The 26,666-nt window shown below is 37.4% G+C and overlaps 1 protein-coding gene across 1 annotated transcript in view; it reads left to right on the forward strand.

Moving 5' to 3' along the window:
- KCNH7 (potassium voltage-gated channel subfamily H member 7) overlaps positions 1 to 26,666 on the forward strand; it is a 517,474-nt gene that overhangs the window by 345,858 nt on the left and 144,950 nt on the right. The window contains exon 3 of the mRNA XM_068967898.1: positions 15,362 to 15,517. Within this exon, the coding sequence (XP_068823999.1) occupies positions 15,362 to 15,517 (156 nt within the window). The remainder of the gene's footprint in view (positions 1 to 15,361; positions 15,518 to 26,666) is intronic.

Below are 26,666 nucleotides of genomic sequence, written 5' to 3' on the forward strand. Positions count from 1 at the left end.
ACCTTGCTAATGGTTTTATAATGTCTGTTGAAATCTCACCAGTGTGTTCAATCTAATATTTTCTTTTTCAGTTCTTCTTTACCATTTGAAGAGAGATAAAAGTCTCCATTGCCACCCAAAGGTGTCTACCTTTGGTTCAGCATAGTGCCTGAAATTTCCATCTTTAAAGAAGCTTCTCTGATATAAGACCTTATCTTCTGGAAATTCCCATTAAGTGGGTTTAGATTAACTAAGAGAGGTAACATATTGACATACAGAATCACTGATCAGCTTCAAAGTCATCAGGCAAAAAGAAAGAGGCATTGACATTTAGATGGAAGTTCCTATTTAGAGAAGCTAAAGACTTAACCTTAGGCTAATGGAGTTAACCCCAGCTTTTATGTCCAACATATTTCTATTCATGGGTAAAACTAAAGAACAGAGGGTTTATCTGCCAAAAAATTTCAAACACCAGGGCTGAGATTTATCTGCAAATTAAGTCCCATCTTTCTCTGTCAGCAAGTGCTTAGGCAAGACCTTTGGTTATATATCAGGTTGACCAAAAAGTTCATTTGGGTTTTCCCAGCACATCTTATGGAAAAACCCAAATGAATTTTTTGATCAACCCATTATTAACACATGGGCTAGTAAATTTTCATAAAAGGTAAGACAGGAGAAGTTCAGGGATAAAGGCAAGTTAGAGTCCAGTTCTGGGAAGAGAATTGTAAAATTAGAGGAGAATAGAACTGGAAATGCAGAGTGTGGGTAGGCAGATATTCACAAGGGAAATGGATGTGTTAGAAGCACATTTTCTCCCTTCTCCCCGACTTAAAAATTTGATTGTTCTGTCTTTTGTTCTATCTTATTGGCTACAAAACTCAAAAGTGTGCTTTGATCATTTCTTTATGATAACAACAGATGACACTTTTTTCTATATGCAAGGCAAGATTTTAAAATTTTGCAGATGTTGGTTTATTTCATCCTCCCAATAACTGTGAAATGGATAATATCGTCATCCTGATTTTACAGATAGGAAAAAAAATGAGTCTCAGAGCAATTAAGTAACTTATTCTAATATCGAACCCTATCAAAGTCAGATCCAGCAATTAACCCCTGACAATCTGATGAGAGGCTTTATGCTTAACCATTATACTATACACTCACTGATGAATACAGAAAATACATCTTAACCCTCAGATTAGCAGATTGCTGTGTGTATCAATCAGATCATCCAACCCTGCATCTTTCTCTATGGTCTCGGTCTGTAGCTGGACTAAAGCAGTCACCACTCTGTTACCTTAAAAGAGCACTAGTCTTGGTCATGAATCCTGGTATGGGTAAAACACAGAAGCAACAAGAAGTGTGGTCTGGGTGATTTTTAAATAGAACCTCTCTCTCTGTTGCTGGGCAAGATGAACCATTGCAAAGCAGTCCCTCAATAAGGGACTGCTGCAGGTCCATGCCTCCAGCAGCCTTCAGGAATAGAGAATATCTGTAGTAGCCACATGCCCCAAAGCCTGGTGTCAAAGCCCAGGAGAGGGTGTTCCCCACTAACACTGCCAATGGGAAGAAAAAGCCCAGTGTTCACTGGTTTCCAGGACAGGACATCCTTTCTTCTCCCTCTGCTATTCTGTAAAAAAATATCCCATGCTTTTTACAGATAAAAATGAAAATCCCAAGTTATAATGGTCAAATAGGATAGGAATTTTTATGAAAAGATAAGATTAAATTATCTAGAGCAATACCTTCAGTTTCACCTTCTCTGCTTCTGTCACCTTTTGTTCAAGACAGGCCTACAAAGCCTAATTTTAACCCCTCTCAAGATCTGTACAAACACAGTGAGAGCAAATAATATTTGCTTTCAACAACCACGAATACACCATGAACAGAGCACTCTAGGCATATGGCTGTGTACAGGCTTCATTAGCAACGACATCCTCAAGGTGGCGACTGGCCTCAGGATTCTAATTGTGTTTGACCTTGATAGTAGTGTATACATACCAAGGGTGATGTACAGATTTTCTCAAATTCTGAGTCAAATTGCATCAGTGTTCATGCAGTTTTATTGAATAAAAGGCAGTTTGGTGAGTGGATTTGCTTTAAGTAGATCAGAGGTTTAGTAACATGAGTATGTCATATTAAAAAAAAAAAAAAAATGAACCAAATAAACGTTTACCTGGGTATAAAAGCCACAAAGTACTAAAAACTTATCACAAACATGGCTCAAAATTCCTGATTACAAATGTAGACTTGGTTAGCCTGTAAATCAGCCTCAGCTTGTTCTAACACTCATCTGTCTCAATACAGTAATTCAATTCAAAATGCTCAAAAATTAAATGAGAGCCAGGGCTGAGGAGTGGGTAATCTTAATAGTACATCTAAAGTGAAAGTCGTTCAGTCATGTCTAACTCTGCTACCCCAAAGGCTATACAGTCCGTGGAATTCTCCAGGCCAGAATACTGGAATGGGTAGCTTTTCCTTCTCCAGGTGATCTTTCCAACCCAGGGGTCGAACCCAGGTCTTCCGCATTGCAGGCAGATTCTTAACCAGCTGAGCCACAGGGAAAGCCTATTGGTACATCTAAAGAGACTATGTAATTTATGAGTCAGACATGGTGTAAAAGTTTTTCTTCCTTATTTCAATTCCAAAATGATTTCTTAGTGGTTTATCAAGTCTAGAAACACAGTTGAACTTGCTTTTTTCCCTAATAGTCAAGTTTACAAGTATGATGAGAACCTAACGCTTGAGCATTAATATTAAAAGAGGATGTGTCAGTGGCAAGGAGCAAGAGTCCACAAACTATTATAAGTTCACATATGTTCACATTTTGAAAAGGAAGAAGAAAGACTGTGAGGAAACAGTGTGAAAATATTTCCTTGTACATGTCAGTCATGCAATATCTGGTGCAGAATAGTAATGGATTATCAAACGAGGGCTTTTGTGCTTTAAAACGTGATCTCTCTCATATAGTATGAACTGGACCTTGTTTGTGAAACACTATATCATATTTCATGTAGTGGTAACCTTTTAGTTTGTGGGGAAAATAATTGTTACAATATGTATTATAAAATATGCTGATGCTATTTTAGTTGGATTTCTGAGAACTCAAACAAGGACCAACACCAAGCAGAGTATATTGAGTAGGTGATATCACCTTTGCCATTGTCTTTCCCCTCCTGGTTCAGCCCCATGTTGCCTATAGTTCCTTCCTCTCCAATAAGTGTCTAGGCGACCTATGATATTTACTGATATTTACTTTCCTCCCTCTCAGAAGGATGTCATTAAAAGAGGGAGGGAAATAACCCAATTTAGTGTTTTCCAGTGGCTTTCTAAGGAGTTGGATGTTATTGCAATTTCTCTAAAATAGCATTTCAGAATCAAATTAATTTGAAAAGTGCTGTGTTAAACAAAGTAAATATGTACTTGCTTTTACAAAACTTCTAATACAATAATGTACATTGAGCATCTTTTTTTACAGGAGAACATTTCCCAAATGATCATTTCAGAAAGTCCTTTCCAGGAAAGTCAATTATCATCTCACTGTTTGGGAAACACTGATATAGGAGAAAGATCTGAGAAAGGTCTCATTTCAAAGCCTGGTCCTACTACATATCTGAGAAACTTCGAGATCAAGTTTTCTTATGAGAAACATGGCACATAGAAGACATTCCGAAAATAATAGCCATGATTTAATTATATAGTTGCTAATCAGTTCATTTCAGTACATGTCCCTCAGTCATGTCCCACTCTTTGAGACCCCACAGACTGCAGCACACCAGGCTTCCTTGTCTTTCACTATCTCCCAGAGTGTGCTTAAACTCATGTCCATCGAGTCGGTGATGCCATGCAAACATCTCATCCTCTATCATCCCCTTCTCCTCCTGCCTTCAATCTTTCCCAGCATCAGGGTCTTTTCCAATCAGTCAGTTCTTTGCATCAAAGTATTGGAGTTTCAACTTCAGCATCAGTCCTTTCAATGAATATTTAGGACTGATTTCCTTTAGGATTGACTGGTTGGATCCCCTTGCATTCAAGGGAGAGTTTTCTCCAGCACCATAGTTTGAAAGCATCAATTTTTCAGTTCTCAACCTTGTTTATGGTCCAACTCTCACATCTGTACATGACCACTGGGAAAACCATAGCTTTGACTGTAGTAGCAAATATAGTATACAAGGATTGAGGGAACAGAGCCCAGAGCTGATCAAAAGAAGAGCTAGAAAATGCTCATGAGGCAGTATTGACTGGATGGACACAAATGGAATGTGGGGCTGGGCATGTCTGGACAAGTAGATGATGCCTTCCTGCCTCCCAGGTGGCAGAAGGGGACTCTGCCTAATCCAGAAGAGCCGCAGAAAAGTCCAAGACTGAGTGAAGCCAGTGGGAAGAGTTTCAGTTATCAGGCCATTGCTTATAAAATATAAAAATCTCTTAGAACTTAACTGATTTAAAAATCATGGAATTCAGGGGCTTGGCATAAAAAAAGAATTGGAATCTTCTTTACATATTCCACCAGTCATGGAAAGGAGTTCAGTTCATTTCAGTTGCTCAGTGATTTCCGACTCTTTGTGACCCCATGGACCACAGCACACCAGGCCTCTCTGTCCATCACCAACTCATAAACTCTCATGAGTTCACCAAAACTCATGTCCATTGAGTTGGTGATGCCATCCAACCATCTCATCTTCTGTCATCCCCTTCTCCTTCTGCCTTCACTCTTTTCCAGCATCAGGGACTTTTCAAGTAACCTAGCTCTTTGCATCAGGTAGCCAAAGTATTGGAGTTTCAGCTTCAGCACCAGTCCTTCCAATGAACACTCAGGACTAATCTCCTTTAGGATGAACTGGTGGATCTCCTTGTAGTCCAAGGGACTCTCCAGAGTCTTCTCCAACACCACAGTTCAAAAGCATCAATTCTTTGGTGCTCAGCTTTATAGTCCAACTCTCACATCCATACATGACCACTGGAAAAACCATAGCCTTGACTAGACGGACCTTTATTGGCAAAGTAACCTCTCTACTTCTTAACATGCTGTTTAGGTTGGTCATAACTTTCCTTCCAAGTAGTAAGCATCTTTAAATTTCATGGCTGCAGTCACCATCTGCAGTGATTTTGGAGCCCAGAAAAATAGTCCGTCACTGTTTCCACTGTTTCCCCATCTATTTGCCATGAAGTGATAGGACCGGATGCCATGATCTTAGTTTTCTGAATGTTGAGTTTTAAGCCAACATTTTCACTCTCCTCTTTCACTTTCATCAAGAGGCTCTTTAGTTCTTCTTCACTTTCTGCCATAAGGGTGATGTTATCTGCATATCTGGGGTTATTGATATTTCTCCCCGCAATCTTGATTCCAGCTTGTGCTTCATCCAACCCAGCAGAAAGGAGAAGAAATGCCAAAAATCAAGGGCAGGATGAGACTGTGTATGGTTTACTTTTCATCTTCACAATAATAATAATGGTGCCATTGTTGAGTTTTTTTAAGATGCCAATGTATTAAGGCATGAAAAACCATTAGAACAGTGACTGACATGCAAATATCAATAGATGTTGCCTATTATTATTACCTTTCTTTCTAAAATGTGCTTTCAAATACTGATCATAGTACTTCTCAAGCAAATCCAGAAATAAAGATTACTTCACAAATTTCTACTGTATATCAGATTCCACTCACTATGGGGCTTGCCAAAAGAGGCAGAGTTCTGTTATAATCACAAAAGTTACCTAGTATATAGTATACTTTTTAAAGGCAATAGGCCAGTCCACCAGGGACAGGAACTATATGAGAAACAAACTAAGGGCCTCATCACTACAAAGTTAGGAGACATATTTTAAGACACTAGAAGATAAAAGAATATTCCATCTACTAAGCTCTCATTCTATTCAAATTGCTGTTTGATGTAATTTCTCCTCTGAAGTCAAGGGGATTAAGTTGATGGATTTATCTCTGAAGTTCTTTAAGAGGTGAATGATGATTTCATCATCAAACCTTTGAAGGAAGTTTAACCACCAGTTCAAGTTGAGAAAGTGCTTTTCCTCCCCCATTTAATTACTATAAAACTTGTTTATTGCTCACTTTCTACATGCTAGGCTGCTAAATACTTTACAGGCATTGTCTAAATTCAGCTTCCCAACAATGCCGTGAAGTGTGGTACTCTCTCTTCCTTTCATTACTTTACAGATGAGGAATCTGAATCTTGGAGAGATTAATCTGTCCAAGGTCACTCAGCAAAGAATACCAGACTCAAATCTGTCTAATTTCAGGGACTACACAGAGCTACATGTCCAAGGAATTTACTACTCACTGGGATTGCTTCAACATTTTCTGAATGTTTAAAAATTGTTTTAAATAAGAGGTAATTAAAAATGAATCATTCATGCTGTTCACATCTCAGACAGAGCTAATACTGCCACAGAGAGCATGAGTGTGGCAACCAGGCTTGTGTAAATTAGGTTAGTTCCTTTGGCAAATAAAGGCATATATGTAATCTCTCCTAGAAATTCGGAAAGGATACTTCTAGTCCCATGTTATTCCATCAAGTACTTCGACTGTTTAAATATGTCCACAGTTGTTACAATTTAATCATGTTGGTGATTGCTATGTTGTCTGTGTTTGTTGGTGACTATTATGATAAGGTCATTTCTTTAGGCTAATGCATTAGCAGAGGCACAGCTCAGTCCTTTTGCTAATAATGCTTCTGTATAAAGTATTTCTGTTCGCTCACATAGCCAGACTATATGAGTTCATGGGACCTACCTATTCTTGTTAATATGATATTGTATAAGAGTTATTAAGTTGTCTTTCTAAATGTGCCTTCTGTCTCTTCAAAGAACTCCTCTGTTGCTGCTACTGTTGAGCCACTAAGTTGTGTCCAACTCTTTGTGACCCCATAGACGGTAACCTGGCAAACAGAGGGTCATCTGTCCATGGGATTTCCCAGGCAAGAATACTGGCGTGGGTTGCCATTTCCTTCTCCAGGAGATCTTTCCAACCCAGGGATCGAACCCTCATCTCCTGAATCAGCAGGTGGATTCTTTATCACTGAGCCACTTGGAAAGCCATAAGAGTTATTAAATAGTCTTTCTAAATGTGTCTTCTGTCTCTTCAAATAGCTCCTTTTGAAATTACTTCTCTAACACATCATTAGGACCTATAATAGCTATGTCTTTATCTGTACACTAAAATATTTCTCTGAAGATACTCTCATGCTTAAAACAATCACTGCATCCTCAACACCAAAAACTACATTTCAAGAACATAGAAGGCCATCAGGCCATGACCTCCTATACTGCTCAAGCCTTGTCCATCCTGAAACAGAGCTGACACTCTATGTTCTAGTATACTATTACTCTATTTAAACCAAGTTACCTGACAAACAAACATAAAATATTTCATGCGTCCATGTCTTCACAGCAGCCAGAGCCTACCACTTCCCTGTCTCAATCCATCCAGTGGCTTCACCTCATCAGCCCAAGTCCTTGCAGTCCCCACAAGGTGATGCTTCCTTAGCCACCCTCCACTCACCCACTCCCGGCTCTGGTAACTCTCTGACCTGGATCTCTTACCACTTTCCTCTCCACTTAATCTGTCTTAGCAACATTGGCTTCCTACCCTGACATGTTCCACCTCAGGGAATCCTAGTCAGCTCAGGCTGCCATAACAAAGTATTGCAGACTGACTGGGTTAAATAACAGGCAATTATTTTCTCAAAGTTCTGGAGAATCAAAGTCCAAAATCAAGGTTCTAGCAACACTGGTTTCTGATAAGAGCTCTCTTAGCTTGCAGATGGCTGCCTTCTTATTGGGTCCTCACATGACCTTTCTTCTGGGTGTGCAGACTCCTTATATCTTTCCTTCTTCTTATAAAAAGTGATTCATAATGTTGTGCTCAGAAACCAACATAACATTGTAAAGCAATTTTCCTCCAATTAAAAAAAAAGAAAAGGTTAGTCCTACTGGATTAGGACCCCACGCTTATGGCCTCCTTTAACCTTAATTACCTCCTTGTAAGTCCCTATCTCTAAATATAGACACATTGGAGGTAAGTCTTATTCTAAGTCTCCATAATAGTTTTCTCTCATTCTTTAGGTCATAAATTGCTCAAAAGCAGCATTGATATCAGCAAACAATGACTTATAAGATGTGAATTGAGGGATACATGAAAGGTCTTATCCATACAACCAAAATATTTCTTCTATATAGAGGCAGCATTAGAACTCATCTTGGGATAACTGTTGTTTTTCACTATTCCCCTTAAAAAAATTATCCTGAAGGTGGTAATCCATAATGTTATCAGGAGCTCTATAAGAGGTTAATATTTCTAATGATGCCCCTTACTGATAAAAAGAGGTTCATAATTTTCATCTTGGAGGCTTGGAGAGAGCAGAGGAAAATGGAAGAGGTTCTTGAAAAAAAGAAATAAAAGGAAATGTTTACTTGCTCCATTGTATCCGACTCTTTGCAACCCCGTGGACTGTCACCTGTCAGGCTCCTCTGTCCATGGGATTTTCCAGGCAAGAATACTGGAGTATGTAGCCATTCCCTTTTCCAAGAGATCTTCCCAACCCAGGGATCGAACCTGGGTCTCCATGTCTCCTGCATTGCAGGCGGATTCTTTACTGCTGACCCACTGGGAAAGCCCCCATAGGAAGCATTACATACTGAAAAGTCAAGTACAAATTTTGCTTGTTTCTCACTTGTGCCTCCACTTGACAATATCTTAAATCATTCATGACTGGGTAGCTTTCTCCATCTAAGAAGTGTAACAGTCCTTTTTGCTTTTCTAATAAGCTTTTCAGTTAAAAAACAAGCCTGCCCATTTGATAAGGCCTCTGTTTCCCAAGATCACTATGTTTAGTTTTTCTTCTAGGACAGGTCTCAAATGGTATTTTTTTAAATCTTCAAAGACCACCTTTCCCCACCAGTCTACTGAAAAGAAAGGAATTTAAAACTCTGTGACATTCACCAAACCTCTCAACTCAGAGAAGAAAAATCTCCACAAGGTGCTGAGAAATACAAACAATGTAGCTTGTGGTTCCTAGAAAAGTAAAAGACTAGAGGAAATTACATGTAGAGACTTGAGAGTTAGCTTGCCCCTCTGGAGACCCTCCATCAAGGAGCAAAAGTAATAGCTCACATTATTCACTTTTGCACTATGACAGGTACTGTTCTAAGAGTTCAACTGAGAAGTGTGAAGCTTGGACTGTGAATAAAATGCAGCTTACTTTTATTTTTCATCTTCCAGCTAAACTGTATTCACCCGAGTAATTCAATAATGACTTTGGATGGTGTTTGGCAGAGCCTTCCTTCATGAGGTCACTCTCAGATAATAGGTCGATAAAAGGTCAGCTTTTGTTATGAAAATGGTCTCAATTATAAAATTACAATTCCCAACCAACTTCAGGTCTTAAAGCAATGGGAAAACAGCTTCAACTTCGTACCCTTTGTGCCTTCCCCACGATCTACAAGGTGTGGCTCCCTACCCTATTTGCTGTCCCAGCCTGTTCTATGCCACAAACACCACACTGCTGAAACCGCACTGGCTTCCACACTGTTCCTTTAGCTTACAATCGTGCTTCCACCTAAAGGATTTTGCACTGGCAAAGTCATATAGCCCATTTTACCATTTCCTAAATGTCTTTGCTTACATGTCATTCTGAAAGAGAAACACTCCCTGAACACTATTATTACCATCTTATTCTCCAGTCTTTTTCTTCATTGTACTTTTTTACTTGATAGACTGAATACTTATATGTTTACTAATATGTCTCCCTTAGTTGGATATGTTACACAAGTTCAGGACCTTGATCTGTTTTCTCACTGCTGTTCTTCTCATTACCATCTGAGAACTTTGAACAGTACCTGACCCAATATTAGGTGCTCAGTGTACCTTTTGGGGGGCTTCTCAGGTGACTCAGTGGGTAAAAATCTGCCTGCAATGCAGGAGATGTGGGTTCCATCTCTGGCTCAGGAAGATCCCTTGGAGAAGGGCATGGCAACCCACTCTAATTTTCTTGCCTGGGAAATCTCATGGATAGAGGAGCCTGGCAAGCTACAGTCCATCAGGTTGCAGGGAGTGAGACACAACTGAAGCGACAGCATACACATACACACCCACACATTTTTTTTTTATTTCAGGGTAAGAATGCCCCATAAGTATAAACTGTAGAATAAAGCATCTCTAAAGCAGCTCAAAGGGAGGAGTCTTGACATTTTATTTTAAAATGTGGCTAGGAGTTTATTAATAAAAGAGTAATTATTCAGATTACTCCAAGTTTGCTTACTCTATGGCTACCATTAAAAATTAATATTCTAGGCATTTTATTAAAATGAGCACCATTCCTTCTAAGCAGCCTTTCCTGCTTTGACAATGTTTTCACTCAGGAGACAAAACATGGAAATGAACCTGAGTCTTACTAAATTAGTATAATTGCATGTATAATTTTATAATTATTTGATGTTATTATAAATAAGCTGTTTCTTAGAAAACATTATTAATTTCATTTTAATATAACCAATATAATATAACTTTCTTTCAACAAGGTCTGAACTCTTTAATTCTAGATTTTTTTAAAATTCTCTTATTTAAACATTATAGAAAATGTCTATTTTGTCTTCATGGCTAAATTAGTGTTTGCTGGGTTATGCTTCCATTTCTCTGCTTCCACTGTTGCACTTAACAAAAATATTTAGGATGACAAAGTAATGACTTCTTAGGGTAATGTTGCTTTACAAAAGTAGTGTCTTAATAGAACTTGGAGTTTGTAGCATTATGCAAGCTAAATTGTTCTTGCACTGTAAAATGCATTTGATTCTTCTCCTCTTATAAATTCCATGTATCTCCTTTCAATATCTGCTTTCCAGGAGTCTATGCAAGATTGATGGAGACATTAAATTCAAAAACTAAAAGAGAAAAAAATGTAATGTGAGTCTTCAGTTGACTTTAAAGGAGATATATTGCTTAATAGAAACATTCAGGGAACAATGGTAGTGGGCAGTAAATCCTAGATTAATTATATTTACTCAATGTGCTATAGAGCTAATTCATATAGCCAAACTTTTTTACAAAGCACTATCATTTCATGATTTTTTGCACTGGACAGTAAATGTACAAGCATTAGTGTCAAAACACAGGATTTTGCCCCTTATTACCAAAAGCAAAATTACTCTGCTCTATTGCAAACCTAGTAGATGTCTATCCCTACATCTTTTATTAATTAATTTCTCAAAAATCTGTCCTTCATATTTTATTATACAGTCACCAGTAAACCTCATATGTTGAAAGATTCGAAACTGCTAAGTAACAAATCTGTGAATTCACAATGATATTCTAAATGATCCAGGAAATGTCATTTTAAGTGGTAAAATCAATATGTATTTTGGTTCATTAGCAAAATACATAATGGCTATTTCTAGCATCTCCTCAGATTTTCTGTTTAACCATTTTGTATTGTGATGCCTGGCCTGAAGCAATTCTATTTTTAGTTCTAATGGAACAGTCTTAAATTGCTTATTTTCTGTTTACTAAAGTCATCCTGTTTGTTACCATGGAAACTATGACAACTGCTCCAACTAACTATTTTATTAAATGAATTGAAGATGTAGCTGAAGACTGTGAAGGTGCAGCATGTCATTCTTAAAACGTATTTTCTGACAACGGCAAAACTATGACCAATCTGTAGAAAAAAATGAAATTAATTATGAATAAGATCTTCTACATTTCAAATTAGGGAGGCTTATCTACATTTGAAAATCTGAATATAACTAGCACATAGTCTTCCCCAACCTACAAAGACTATGTCTTTTAAAAGTGTATCTGTATATCTATTCATTGGAAATTGGAGCACATTAACCCATTTATGAAATAATTTCATAAATAATAATTAGATCTCCAGGGCCACCCTCAAAAGCCCTTTGACCTGTAATGTCTCAGTCTATAGCAATATTAGCAATAGCCTTTGTTCTCAGTTCTGGCAGCAGGAGACAAGTTTCAGAAATGTGAAGAAAGGGAAGAGTTTTATCATACCGCAGTGCCCCTGTCTCCAGCCTCTTGGGTTCCTCTTATTACCAACTCTCCTGGGTTGATCCTGCCCAGTGTCATTCAAGCCAATAAAAGAAGACTGAAGTTCAGTTCAGAAGCAAAGGAATACTTATTCTTTGATCTAATCATGGAGATGTGCAATCACCTGCTTTAGAGTCCAAGCCCTACCCACTTCAAACATTGTGGGTAGGACCTCTTTATAGGGTTCTGTCTGCATTGGAGAGGGAAATGGCAACCCGCGCCAGTGTTCTTGCCTGGAGAATCCCAGAGACGGGGGAGCCTAGTAGGCTACCGTCTATGGGGTCGCACAGAGTCGGACACTACTGAAGCGACTTAGCAGCAGCAGCCCCAGCGGCTGCAGGGGAAAGGGGTGGAGTTCTGGCGAGTGGGGCGGGGCTATGCTACTCCCGCCTCCAGATTGTAGTGTTAGGGATACAGTGACTCCACACAGGCCTACGGAGTTGCGGTGTTAGGCGCAGCCATTTTGCACTAGCAACTCTGGTCTGAAGTGCTGAGTATAAGGCCTCTCCCTGAGGCATCCTACTAGCAAGTGAATCTAAATTAAGCACGAAAGAAGAGCTTAGGCTTTATATAAACACCTAGATTCCATCTTATTTTTCCTGTGGACCCTGTGGGTTTGCAGAGGCACTCTCACTTTTGCACATCTTTTCTTCAGAGTTTAACTTCCCTTCAAGTTTCACTTGGTGAAAAGGACTTCCCTGGTGGCTCAGACGGTAAAGCATCTGCATACAGTGCGGGAGATCGGGGTTCAATCGCTGAGTCAGGAAGATCTTCTGGAGAAGGAAATGGCAGCCCACTCCAGTATACTTGCCTGGAAAATCCCATGAATGGAGGAGCCTGGTAGGCTACAGTCCATGGGGTTGCAAAGAGTGGGACACAACTGAGTGACTTCACTTCAAGTTTCACACTTCGATCCTGCTTCTACATTGAACCATCATTCTCAAAAGTCAAGATGTTCCCAGATAATTGTTTAAAAAAGAGGGAAAGCAATCAAAATACTCTATTGTCTGAATGATTGAACTCTTCCTGAAGTTTTTGCATTTTAAAACATTCGATATTTTTTTACCGCAAACAAATCCCTAACACATAAGATTTCCATAACCACAACTAAAGAAAATATTCAGAGGGTAAACGTGTGAGGAAACTGCTCTGAGTAATCAGGCTAAGAAATCAGGCAGAAGTCGGTTGATATGAAAAGTCAGCTTCTTTACTGTCTTCCCTAAATCTTGGATCTTGGGTTTTCTGTTCAAGGATGGATGGCAGTGGTTAGCTGTAAATTGAGTCATCTTTTTGTTCATTTAATTTCCAGGAGATTTTAATAAAATGTATCTTTTAGCCCTCTAATTGTGCTTTTAAAAGAATGTCATCTTCTTGGTTAAAGAGATCAAATTAACACAATAATGTAGACAAATATTTTGTTCTTATTTTCTAACAAAATACAAACCAAACAAAATCATTGTGATTTGAACATTGTAAATTTTACACAAAAAAGGAAAGAAATATAAAGTTCAGTTCAGTTCAGCCACTCAGTCGTGTCCGACTCTTTGCGACCCCATGAAATGCAGCATGCCAAGCCTCCATGTCCATCACCAACTCCTGGAGTTCACTCAGACTCATGTCCATCGAGTCAGTGATGCCATTCAGCCATCTCATCCTCTGTCGTCCCCTTCTCCTCCTGACCCCAATCCCTCCTTAGCATCAGAGTCTTTTCCAATGAGTCAACTTTTCACATGAGATGGCCAAAGTATTAGAGTTTCAGCTTTAGCATCAGTCTTTCCAAAGAATACCCAGGACTGATCTTTAGAATGGACTGGCTGGGTCTCCTTGCAGTCCAAGGGACTCTCAAGAGTCTTCTCCAGCACCACAGTTCAAAAGCATCAATTCTTCGGCGCTCAGCTTTCTTCACAGTCCAACTCTCACAATCCATACATGACCACTGGAAAAACCATAGCCTTGACTAGATGAACCTTAGTCGGCAAAGTAATGTCTCTGCTTTTCAATATGCTATCTAGGTTGGTCATAACTTTCCTTCCAAGGAGTAAGTGTCTTTTAATTTCATGGCTGCAATCACCATCTGCAGTGATTTTGGAGCCCAAAAAAATAGTCTGACACTGTTTCCCCATCTATTTCCCATGAAGTGATGGGAGCAGATGCCATGATCTTCGTTTTCTGAATGTTGAGCTTTAAGCCAACATTTTCACTCTCCTCTTTCACTTTCATCAAGAGGCTTTTTAGTTCCTCTTTGCTTTCTGCCATAAAGGCAGTGTCATCTGCATATCTGAGGTTATTGATATTTCTCCCAGCAATCTTGATTCCAGCTTGTGCTTTTTTCCAGCCCAGCTTTTCTCATAATATACGCTGCATATAAGTTAAATAAGTAGGGTGACGATATACAGCCTTGACGTACTCCTTTTCCTATTTGGAACCAGTCTGTTGTTCCATGTCCAGTTCTAACTGTTGCTTCCTGACCTGCATATAGGGTTCTCAAGAGGCAGGTCAGGTGGTCTGGTAGTCCTATCTCTTTGAGAATTTTCCACAGTTTATTGTGATCCACACAGTCAAAGGCTTTGGCATAGTCAATAAAGCAGAAATAGATGTTTTTCTGGAACTCTCTTGCTTTTTCGATGATCCAGTGAATATTGGCAATTTGATCTCTGGTTCCTCTGCCTTTTCTAAAACCAGCTTGAACATCTGGAAGTTCACGATTCACGTATTTCAGTTTTTCTCATCTTGAAAAAAATCTGAAATTATTTCCTTTTTCTTCTTTAATTTCTTGAACATCAAACAGTAAATTATTTATTCTGTCTTAAATAAGCCCTAATAATTCTTTTTTTTGGACATATTTAAGACAGAATGAATAATTTACTGTTTCATGTTCAAGAAGTTAAAGAAGAAAAAGGAAACAATTTCAGATTTTTTTTTCAAGATGAGAAAAACTGAGTTATCTTTATTGTTTATACAGCTATACTTTATATAGATTCAGAATTAATCAAAATATATAAAGGCTAAGAGTTATTTCTAGAAATGTAAAAAAATTGTCCTTTTTTAAAAATTAAAGTGATGAGTATAAGAACAAATGAGATTTGATATTCTGTCTTTCCATAATGTAGTAGTTCAATTTGCCTGTAAAATCTTTCTGGCAAATTTGTGTATTTTTGTGTAAATATATATGCAATAAAATATGAAATGAGAAATTAAATTTTTAATTGAATTTCACTGATCATTTAGGATAGAAAATTCTACAGGGCTTTATTAGAATTTTAATATTACTGACACTTCAAAATGAAGACATAATTTTGACCTTATACTCATTTTTTATCTCCTTAGGGTCCACTTTCATTTGTAATACTCACATAATTCCAGTGAAAAACCAAGAGGGCGTGGCTATGATGTTCATCATTAATTTTGAATATGTGAGAGATGAAGAAAATGCTGCTTCGCCAGAGAGGGTAAATCCAATATTACCAGTCAAAACTGTAAACCGTAAGTAAATGACAACACGTACATGTTTCTTTATTTTCTGGTAAATCTTATTAACAGAGTTGCCAGCATGGAATTATTTTTACATTTCATCTTGTGATACTGAATTCTTTCCATCTGAAATTAATTTAGGATTTTGCATCGATATTCATCAGGAAAATCGCTCTGTAATTTTTGAGGGTGTATGTGGCAATTTCACTAGGTATTATTATCAACATTATAATTACTTTGGAAAATAATTTAGAATTTATTCTCTATTTTCCATGCTACATAAATAACCACTTCAGTTTTTCAACTGTTTTAATCAAATAGAGACTGCATTTTATTTTCCAGTTTTTATACATCTAATAGTTTTCTCTTGTCTAATTGAGCTGGCTATTACCTTACAATGTATTATTAAAAAGAAATTGATAGTGAACATCACTTATTCCTGATTTTTGTGTGAATGCAACCAGTGATCCCTGTAATTCAAATGATGACATATGGCCAAGTGGAATGTGTTTTGTAATTTTATGGACGTTTCCATTTGCTTGTATTTATTAATGGGTGTTGAAATTTGTAAATTACCTTTTCAGCATCTTTGGAAACAAATTTGCTATTCTGTTTCCTTATTTTTATGGTAAATCTTATTCATAAAGTTCAGTTCAATTCAGTTCAGTTCAGTCGCTCAATCGTGTCCAGCTCTTTGCGACCCCATGAATTGCAGCACGCCAGGCCTCCCCTGTCCATCACCATCTCCTGGAGTTCACTCAGACTCATGTCCATCAAGTCCATGATGCCATCCAGCCATCTCATCCTCTGTTGTCCCCTTCTCCTCCTGCCCCCAATCCCTCCCAGCATCAATGTCTTCTCCAATGAGTCAACTCTTCGCATGAGGTGGCCAAAGTACTGGAGCTTCAGCATGGAACTGTTCTTTTGCCCGTGAAAGAAGCCACATTTGGGCTTGATGTATTTTATCTTGTAATATTGAATTCATTTCATCTAAAATTAATTTAGGATTTTGCATCTATACTCATCAGGAAAATTGCTCTGTAATTTTTGACTGCATATGTGCAATTTCATTAGGTATTATTATCAACATTATAATTACATTAGAAAATTATTTGTAATGTCTTCTCTATTTTCTATAATATGTTATAATAAAAAATAGTTTGGGGATTATCAGTCAGTTCAGTTCAGTCACTCAGTCCTGTCCAACTCTTTGTGACCCCATGGACTGCAGCACACCAGGCATCCCTGTCCATCGCCAACTCCCGGAATTTTCTCAAACTCATGTCCATTGAGTCTGTGATGCCAGGATTATATGGGCTTTAAAACTTAAGTGTAACTCCACTGTGAAATCATCTAAACCTGGTACTTGTTTGTGGAGTAGCTTCTTGACATTTCTTTTCCTCCAGAGGGGCTTCCCTGATACCTCAGTTGGTAAAGAATCCACCTCCAATGCGGGAGGACCAGGGTTCAATCCCTGGGTTGGGAAGAACCCCTGGAGAAGGGAAATGCTATTGATTCCAGTATTCTGGCCTGGAGAATTCCATGCACTGTATAGTCTATGGGGTCCCAAAGAGTCAGACACAACTGCGTGATTTTCACTGTCACTGTTCCTCCAGAGATTAGACTATTCAAATTATCCTAATCAACTATCATCAGTACCTTTGCAGTCCTCTGCATGCCTAGTCTTTTACCATTCAGTTTATCAGTTTAAATTATATTATTTCATTCCCCATTTTTACCAACAAGGCACTTGATGAGCTTATATTTCCTTCTTCCATTCCTTTGGTTGCAGTACTTCTAGCTTCTCAGAGGATGTAATTTACATACTTCTCACTTTGGTTTTGCCTTAAATTTCTAGTGAAATGTGTTCAATGCTCACCACTTGGCTTTTTGTTGAAGTTTCGCCAAACAAACTTCATGGAAAAGTTCATCCTGTTCAGGAGATGTTCATAAGTAAATCAACATGGTTTTTCTGTAGCCTTCACGCTTTGAGGACAGCCTGGGTAGATATAAGCTATTTGGTCCACACTTTGTTGCCCTGTGAACCTAACAGATAGTGTTCCACTTTTCTTGCATCAAATTTTCCTAATGAAGAATCTGATGCCAACCCTTGTGTGCCCTTTGTAAGTGATTTTGTTACTTTTCTGATTCCCAGAAAATTTCAAAAATAAACTAATAATGGTAGATTTTAATACTTTTCTTTCAAATGAAAACAGACTTTTAAAGTCTAAAACTATTGCTTCTATATGTCTAGGTTTGACATTTTTCCAGATGTATGGTGGGCCCTTTCAATATGTACATTCAATTCATGTTATAGTTCAGGAAATTTTATTGAATTATAATTTTAATAACTACTTCCATTTGGTTTATTTGTCTTCTTCAGGGACTCAAATAATAAACTCAAGTAATGTTGCACCTTCTTTGCCTATCTTTCATATCCACCACTTCCTTTCTGGTCCTTTATTCTGTCTTTGTTCTATTTTATTTTCTTAACTTCTTTCATTTCTGACCTATATTCTTATGGTTTGCTTGTAATTTGATCTTATTTTTTTAGATAATTGTGCCTTTTTTCTGTCTTGACTGTATTGCCTGTATTCTTTGAGTCTTGCTTTGCATTTTCTTCTTTGTCCAGATTTTATTCTATGTTCTTGAATTCCTAATTTATAATCTTATTTCATACCTCTAATTACTGGTATAAAATTTTAAATTTATTTTGGGGTGCTATTTACCTATTCTGTCTTATAGCCAGATACATAACACACTTTCTTCTGCATGTTTTTATTCCTGTTTCCTGTTTTTCTCTTATGATATCTTTGTACAGATATTAGAGTTTTCTTTGTACAGATATTAGAGATATCTTTGTACAGATAATCCATTCAATAAGGATTTTCCTGGACGATCACTAATGAGAAATATCTGGTGGTGGGGGGAGAGAATAGGTCTTGTTTGAGTGGCTTCTTAAATTTTTCAGTTCAAAATTTAATTTGTATATAGCAAGGAGTTTGTAAATGTGTGGGTTTTGTGGAGGAAGTTTCTTGTTCTTTAAAATATATGACGCTAATTGATTTCGTTGTTTGCTTGTTTTTGTCTTCTGATTATTCTGTTCCTTCGTATGTAAATATGGAGAACTTATATTTATCTGCTTCCTTATTTCCGAGCTTCCAAGGGACATTTCCAGCTTTGAAGATACTTCTCTCTCTCCAAGAAGTAGTGCTTTTCCAAAGCTTACATCTGGGTCTTGTGCACTTTTCTAGCCACTTTTATTATCCCCCTTTTAACCAATGCTTTCTCCATTAAGGTCACAGAATTTCTCTCAGTATTTCTTACTCAGTGTGAAACTGTCTTCTGAGAATAAACTCGATTTGATATGTGTTCCATTACTCTAAGGAGACATTGGTGCTCCCATTTTTTTCACTTATTTTCTGCTTAATATTGTATTGTGTTCTTAAGCAATTCTTTTGGTCTTGGGCAGTTATTTCCCTGGCTACATGTAAATTAAAGTTTGTAATGTCTTGCTCTGATTACTCTTTAGGCATAGTTTATAAGTATTTTTATTTGCCTCCCTTATTGATCTTTGTAGTTTTTAGGAGGATCTATGAGCAAATGAAAATTTAAGTTACTGTCATCTGTGGGAAACTGGAAGACTTATCCAAAAACTTTAATATTGAAAAAATAAATTGTTATACTATATGTAAATCAGATAGCTAAATATATGTAAAATAAAAAACCCAGTCCCAAAGCCTATGTTGCAAAATGAACTATACTAAATCAAATGTACACCAGCTAAAAAATTTTCATCATATCAGTTGCTTTCTTTGTTGCATCTAAATGACATTATGTTATCCTGTTAAGGCAATACTGGGACATAATATATTCAATTCAGTTCAGTTCAGTCACTCAGTTGTGTCCGACTCGTGGCGACCCCATGAATCGCAGCAAGCCAGGCCTCCCTGTCCATCACCAACTCCCGGAGTTCATTCAGATTCATGTCCATCGAGTCCGTGATGCCATCCAGCCATCTCATCCTCAGTCATCCCCTTCTCCTCCTGCCCCCAATCCCTCCCAGCATCAAAATCTTTCCCAATGAATCAACTCTTCACATGAGGTGGCCAGAGTACTGGAGTTTCAGCTTTAGCATCATTCCTTCCAAAGAACACCCAGGGCTGATCTCCTTCAGAATGGACTGGTTGGATCTCCTTGCAGTCCAAGGGACTCTCAAGAGTCTTCTCCAACACCACAGTTCAAAAGCATCAATTCTTCAGTGCTCAGCTTTCTTCACAGTCCAACTCTCACATCCATACATGACTACTGGAAAAACCATAGCCTTGACTAGATGGACCTTTGCTGGCAATGTAATGTCTCTGCTTTTGAATATACTATCTAGGTTGGTCATAACTTTTCTTCCAAGGAGCAAGCGTCTTTTAATTTCATGTTTGCAGTCACCATCTGCAGTGATTTTGGAGCCCAGAAAAATAAAGTCTGACACTGTTTCCACTGTTTCCCCATCTATTTCCCATGAAGTGATGGGACCGGATGCCATAATCTTCATTGTCTGAACGTTGAGCTTTAAGCCAACTTGTTCAGTCTCCTCTTTCACTTTCATCAAGAGTCTTTATAGTTCCTCTTCGCTTTCTGCCATAAGGGTGGTGTCATCTGCATATCTGAGGTGATTGATATTTCTCCTGGCAATCTTGATTCCAGCTTGTGTTTCTTCCAGTCCAGCGTTTCTCATGATGTACTCTGCATAGAAGTTAAATAATATAGTGTAATACAATTCCAATATTCTGAATATTTTACTCTGAACAATATCACACTTGGGAAAAACTATCAAAACCACCAATTTGTCAGTCTCCCAGTTGACATTTATAACAAAACTGAAGTACTATAAAAAATTAGTATAATACCAAGATTTGTTCCTTTAAGTTGATTACTATTTTTGCTTTCATCATATTTTCTGCTAACAAACTTCATCACTATTGAATGGTTCTCAAGAATATACTTTAGGCAATTTCAGGTTGTATTTTGATCATGAATGTCAATAAGATAATTTGTTTTGGGGGAAGCCTAGTTTTGTTTCTTTTTTGTCTTCAGAAAGTCTTCATTTCTCCCCCAGAATAATTGTCTTTCATGGTCCATCAAATTGGATGAGAGTGAAAAAAGGGAGTAGTGTATTAGTTGTATGGCAAAAAAAAAAAAAAAAAGCATTAAAAAAAAAAAGGATTCATTTCACACTGATATACAAACGGATAATTGAAGCTTTGATTTCTTGAATGGAAGATAATCTCTACAGTAGCCTCCCAGAGTGTCATACATAATATATGCAACTTTATACTATGATTAAAATAGCATCTTTTGTGCAAGTCACAGCAAATTCAGTAGAGATTGTTCCTTATTATGTGAACATGAGTGGTTTCCCTACACTGCAGCTGTCACTCAGACAGGGAATCATTAGAGAGAGTACAAATATGCAGATACAATTGTTTCCAGAGCATTACAAAGGCCTATTATTTACAACCATTATACTGGTTTTGATTATACCTTCTGTCATTATAGGCTGTAAATTTCTTTTTACTTGGTGTCAATTTTTGAAAAGTTGATTATTAAATCAAGCAGAAAAGTTTAGGACAGACAAATTATATTTGGTAGCTTCTGATACTATCCAAGTTCTACTTTATATCATTTCTGATCTTTGGAAAATTCCTCTTTTTTTCCTTAAAGCATAATTTTGCTACCTTTGTAAAATAATATATTGACTATATCAAACATTGTTGCTCAGTTGCTGCTGCTGCTGCTGCTAAGTCGCTTCAGTCGAGTCTGACTCTGTTCGACCCCATAGACAGCAGCCCACCAGGCTCCCCCGTCCCTGAGATTGTCCAGGCAAGAACACTGGAGTGGGTTGCCATTTCCTTTTCCAATGCATGAAAGTGAAAAGTGAAAGTGAAGTCACTCAGTCGTGTCTGACTCTTAGCGACCCCATGGGCTGCAGCCTACCAGGCTCCTCCATCCATGGGATTTTCCAGGCAAGAATACTGGAGTGGGGTGCCATTGCCTTCTCTGTGTTGCTCTGTTGGTGGCCACAAAACAAATAAACCAATGAAAAATAAGAGAAAACTAAATTTTGATACACCCCTTTCTGCAGAAAAATTTCATCTTTCAAAAAGCTTAATTTCTTATTTAAATAAGGAATATAAAAGTATGTGTTAAGTGGGTGTCTGGGGGTGTATGCATGCCCTTAGTATTGGTATTTAAATGAAAATAATAGGAAAAGGCTACTGTTTATTTGAGAAGATGTGGGTGTCTATAAATTTAACTGCCTCTCCTGAAATATAGACAAAATTTTTTTAAAATGTGAAGTGACAAAAAATACAGATGAAAAGGAAATGAAGTATTAAATTGAGAATATTAAGTAATAGAAAAGAAGTTATTAGTAAATACACAATAGGAAAGATACATCATGAAAAGACACTGTGATAAATTGGGTGGAGTAAATTGTGGAAACTTAGAGACTTGTATTGAATAAAAAGGTGAATCAGTTCTCAGTACGAATATCTAGTTTCTGAATCAGGAACACAACACAACAAAAGTAAGCAGCTTTCTCTGGGAAGAATTAATTTTTTCATAAACTTAATCTCTGTTGAATATATAGAACCAGCCATAAATAGATGACTTATTTTTCCTGGAAAGAAGAAAGTACAGGAGAGAGTATTATCTAGTAGGTCTAACTATCAAATTAATAAATACTGCACAATTGTGTTGATTAATTACTCCATAATGAATATAAATACCAATTATAATATATAATTAAACCTTTTCTCACTGATGGTTTAAACTCTGTAATCTGAATAGTGGAAATGATACTGAGTGCAGGATAAAAATCTACTTTCCTACCAAATAAAAGGGGATCACATCTAAAGGAAATAATAGCAATGCAGCAATGGGAAAACATGTCTTCTATTTTTCCTGCTCTAATATCTGTTACTATGAAATATTTGTACAACATGGAAGATAGCCAAATTATGTGTTCATGCTTACACTATTTATTTCAAAGTCAATTGTCATCAGGTTTAGGAGGTTTTTGTTTTTATTATTTTAAATAAAATATTTTAAAGTTTCATTTTACAAGTATATTTAAATCTAGTATTTCTTCTATTTGATAACAGAAATCTAGGATCACCAGTCTGGTTCAGACAGACACACATACACATTCTCATTTGTTACAAATCTCTTTAAGGTGTTTGGGAAACCTAAATTAAACAAAAACAATATACAACCCAACAGAAAATAAGTACATTCCGTCTTCTTTTTATGTCTTAAAACCAAAAAGTCAGTTTGAGCCACTATAAATGCTGACCTTAAGTTCATATCCCCAAATAAATTTTAACTAATCACATTCACTCCTCTTATCAATTAAAAACAGCTTTTAGTTTGCCTACTTAATCTACTGCTTCCATCACAGGCAAAAATCCATGAAGTTTCCTTATTTTACTAAACTTGAAACATATCTCAACAAGAAAACAGGCCCATGTTTAAGTCTTTTTAGTCACAGAAAAATAATGAATTTTATCATTTAGTGATTACAAGTAAAAATTGCACATAAAATCCTAATTTTTATAGATAATTTTCATCTCTTTCCATTAATAAGTATTTCAAAACTTCACCAAGGTTTTCATGACTCTCTTCTCAAATCCACCTCCTTTGTCAGACAGAACACCTCACCTTCCACATCTCAGAGGGCTGAAGGAAGTCTTTTCATCAGCCCACCTTCAACAAATATATCTCATTCCTGGTGACAAATAAAGAGCAAGAGAGGTGAGGGCTATGGAAAACTAAAGAAGTTCACCTTATTTTAAGTATCCAGGAACACTTAAACTCTACTTCATAGGAGGAATGTTGTATTTTCTTCCATATCCCCCATTTTGCAAACAGTGAGTACCTGTTGGCTCAGTTGTAAAGAATTCACCAGCCAATGCAAGAGATATGGGTTCAATCCCTGAGTCAGAAAGATCCCATGGAGAAAGAAATAGCAATACATTCCACTATTCTTGCCTGGGAAATCCCATTGACAGAAGAGCCTGGGGGGCTACAGTCCATGGGGTCACAAAAGAGTCAGACACGACTTAGCAACTGACAACAATAACAATGCATATTTGTAGAATGTATAAATTTATGAATAAGTTATTCTTTGTGTTGAGTAATTAAGTCATTTTTCCTACTGAATGAGCATTAGTCAGTGATTCTCCTGTACTGAGACCATCAACATCATCTTATAACATGTTTGAAATGTAATTTGTTGGCCCTTACGGTAGAACACCTGATTCTTTAACACAGAAATACAGCAATCTGTATTTTGAAAAACTCTTCAGGTCATGCTGACACATTGAAGTTTAAGAACTACTGTTCTAGGTTATTCGGAGAAGGCAATGGCACCCCACTCCAGGACTCTTGCTTAGAAAATCCCATGGACGGAGGAGCCTGGTGCTGCAGTCCCTGGGGTCGCTACGAGTCGGACACAACTGAGCAGCTTCGCTTTCACTTTTCACTTTCATCATTGGAGAAGAAAATGGCAACCCACTCCAGTGTTCTTGCCTGGAGAATCCTAGGGATGGCAGAGCCTGGTGGGCTGCCATCTATGGGGTCGCACAGAGTTGGACACAGCTGAAGTAACTTAGCAGCAGCAGTTCTAGGTTATTAATGGTTAGATAAAAATATAAAGATATATTTTAAATGAAACTAAACATAAAAATAAAGTTAAAATTTTATGGTATCTTTTTCTCACAGTTATTTTCAAAAGTGAACTTTTTCATTTAATTTCATTAAGGTACTATAAAAGGGACTCCATCATCTTTGAAATGATTAAAAATATACTCTCCAAATCAAAAGAGAATTTTTACTTTTATGCTTACTAAAATAAAAATTTGAATTACTCTGAAAGCTTTGACTGAAGCAAAGTCTATACACACAGAGTACAGTTGGTAATTTAGGCAATTATCTAGCTAATTTAAGCCAGTAAAATGTATTTGTGTACTTTGGACTCAGTATTCTGAATAATTGACACATAAAACATGTATCTTCCTGAATAGCTACGTTACTCCCTCATATTTGTATTTCAGTGCTCAGACCTCAAGCTAAGGAACAAAGACATTTTCTGTATAGCTGGTTTATAAAGGGCATTCACAATGTTTTTACTATTCTCCATTGGAGCTGAAAGTCATTCTTTAATTCAAAGATGAAGAGCTGTGGTAGTAATATAGAGTTTCCGACTCAGCAAGCATTACTATAGAAACAATCCTTTATTCAGATGAATTTAATTAAAGGTTTTACAACATAACTAATGTTTACTATTATCATGTGTTTGGAAGTTTCCTGTTTTTAAAGATTAAATTTGACATAGAAAAAGGAACCATGACATTGTTGCTAAAAGAAATCTGGGAAAAGTTCAGTTATAAGTTGCAATCAACTTTATATCATCGCCCCCCCCCCCCACCCAGGATTTGGGCAAAATACATGTTTCTAAGATCAAGATAATTACTAATCATTGAAAAAATTATGCATTATCCTTTTGTTATCAATGAATGTTAATGACAGCCTAAATGAGCATGTCCACATCAGAGTCCCTGTGTGCATGCCGTTTGGAAGAATTTGTTACTTAGCAACACCCAAATTAGGGACAGTCCCTATTTACACAGCATGAGGGTAACAGGTGTCTGTACCATTTGTGCTCAGAACACTCCATCAAAAAGTTCCTGTTGATTGTAACAACTATTAATACATGGTCATCTTGGGTCAAACTAGGTACAAATGTCATTACTTTTGCATAACATGAATGGACTCTTTAACTTGGCATTTTGAAAAGAAAGAATTCTATAAAAGAAACAAAATAGCAGTATTGTAAATCATACATCAATTTATTAAGCAGTTAATACTGGAAACCCGTTTAGGTATTTATAATTCTAATGTGTTTGATTTCATTTCCAATGCCTCCTTGTGGAGGGATTTTTGACCTTGGGTGGCTAAGAGCAGTCCACCAGCCTGTCCCACTTTCTGCCTTATCTCCCTTATTCTAAACTTGTGTTTTCTGCTTCTTCGCCCTCAGGAGGAGCTAGCTAGGTTGGAAGCAGTGCTTCTCAGACATAGTCAGCCTTTGTGAACTTGTTCCAGAAGTTCTCTGCTGCTGCTGTGACTCCTGTGGCTATTCTCACTCCTGCTACATCAGTAACTTCCCCTGATCTCCACACACATGATCTTTGCACATTCCTTCAAGATTCCTGTCTTGTCCTATACTTAATGCCTTACTATGAAATGTTTCTTTTTCTCCAGTATCTCTCACCCCAGGAAATGTCCCAGAAGTCTAAGTCTTTCAAGGCATTACAGATCACATCTGCTCCTTTAAAGGGTCCCAAATTTAGTTGCAGTTTTACCAGGTTGATGGACACCTGGTGACCTTTTGTTTTCACAAACACCAGGACTGCACTGGCTTCACTGCCCCATTTGACACCCACTAATCAGGTTATCCAGGTCAGTACTGAGTTCACTCTGAATAATGTTTTTGTTTTTTTTTTTTTTCCCCCAGTCAAACTGCTAGCTACTGCCTTCTTTGATAATACTATGGGTTGCTCTAGCAGCCCATGGGCGTCATCATAGACTCCGAACACATTAGTAAGTTAGACATCTCCCCTCAGGGTGCCTCTGTAGAAATTTCTTCCTGAAAAGGAAAGTCAGATATTTCAATTATTTTCCCTGTTTCTCTCATCAAATTTGATATGTTTCTCTCTCTGACTCAGAGATTAAAATTATATTTCTCTGCACATCCAGAGCTAGTTGGTTGGAGAAAAGTCCCACAGTGATTTTAAGGCTTCCAATTTAAATGCCAGATGTGTGAATACCCTGGTTATGGAAAGGTACATTGATATTAATTCATGAATTCTTTTGTGTGATAGTGAAAGTGAAAGTGACATCACTCAGTCGTGTCTGACTCTTTGCGACCCGATGGACTGTAGCCTATCAGGTTCCTCTGTCTATGGGATTCTCCAGGCAAGAATACTGGAGTGGGTTGCCATTTCCTTCTCCAGGGGATCTTCCCAACCCAGGGATCGAATCCGGGTCTCCCGCATTGCAGGTGGATGCTTTACCATCTGAGCCACCGGGGAAGCTTACTCAGATC

Source organism: Capricornis sumatraensis, chromosome 3 (assembly GCF_032405125.1).
Source record: "Capricornis sumatraensis isolate serow.1 chromosome 3, serow.2, whole genome shotgun sequence".
NCBI classification, from domain to species: Eukaryota; Metazoa; Chordata; class Mammalia; order Artiodactyla; family Bovidae; genus Capricornis; species Capricornis sumatraensis.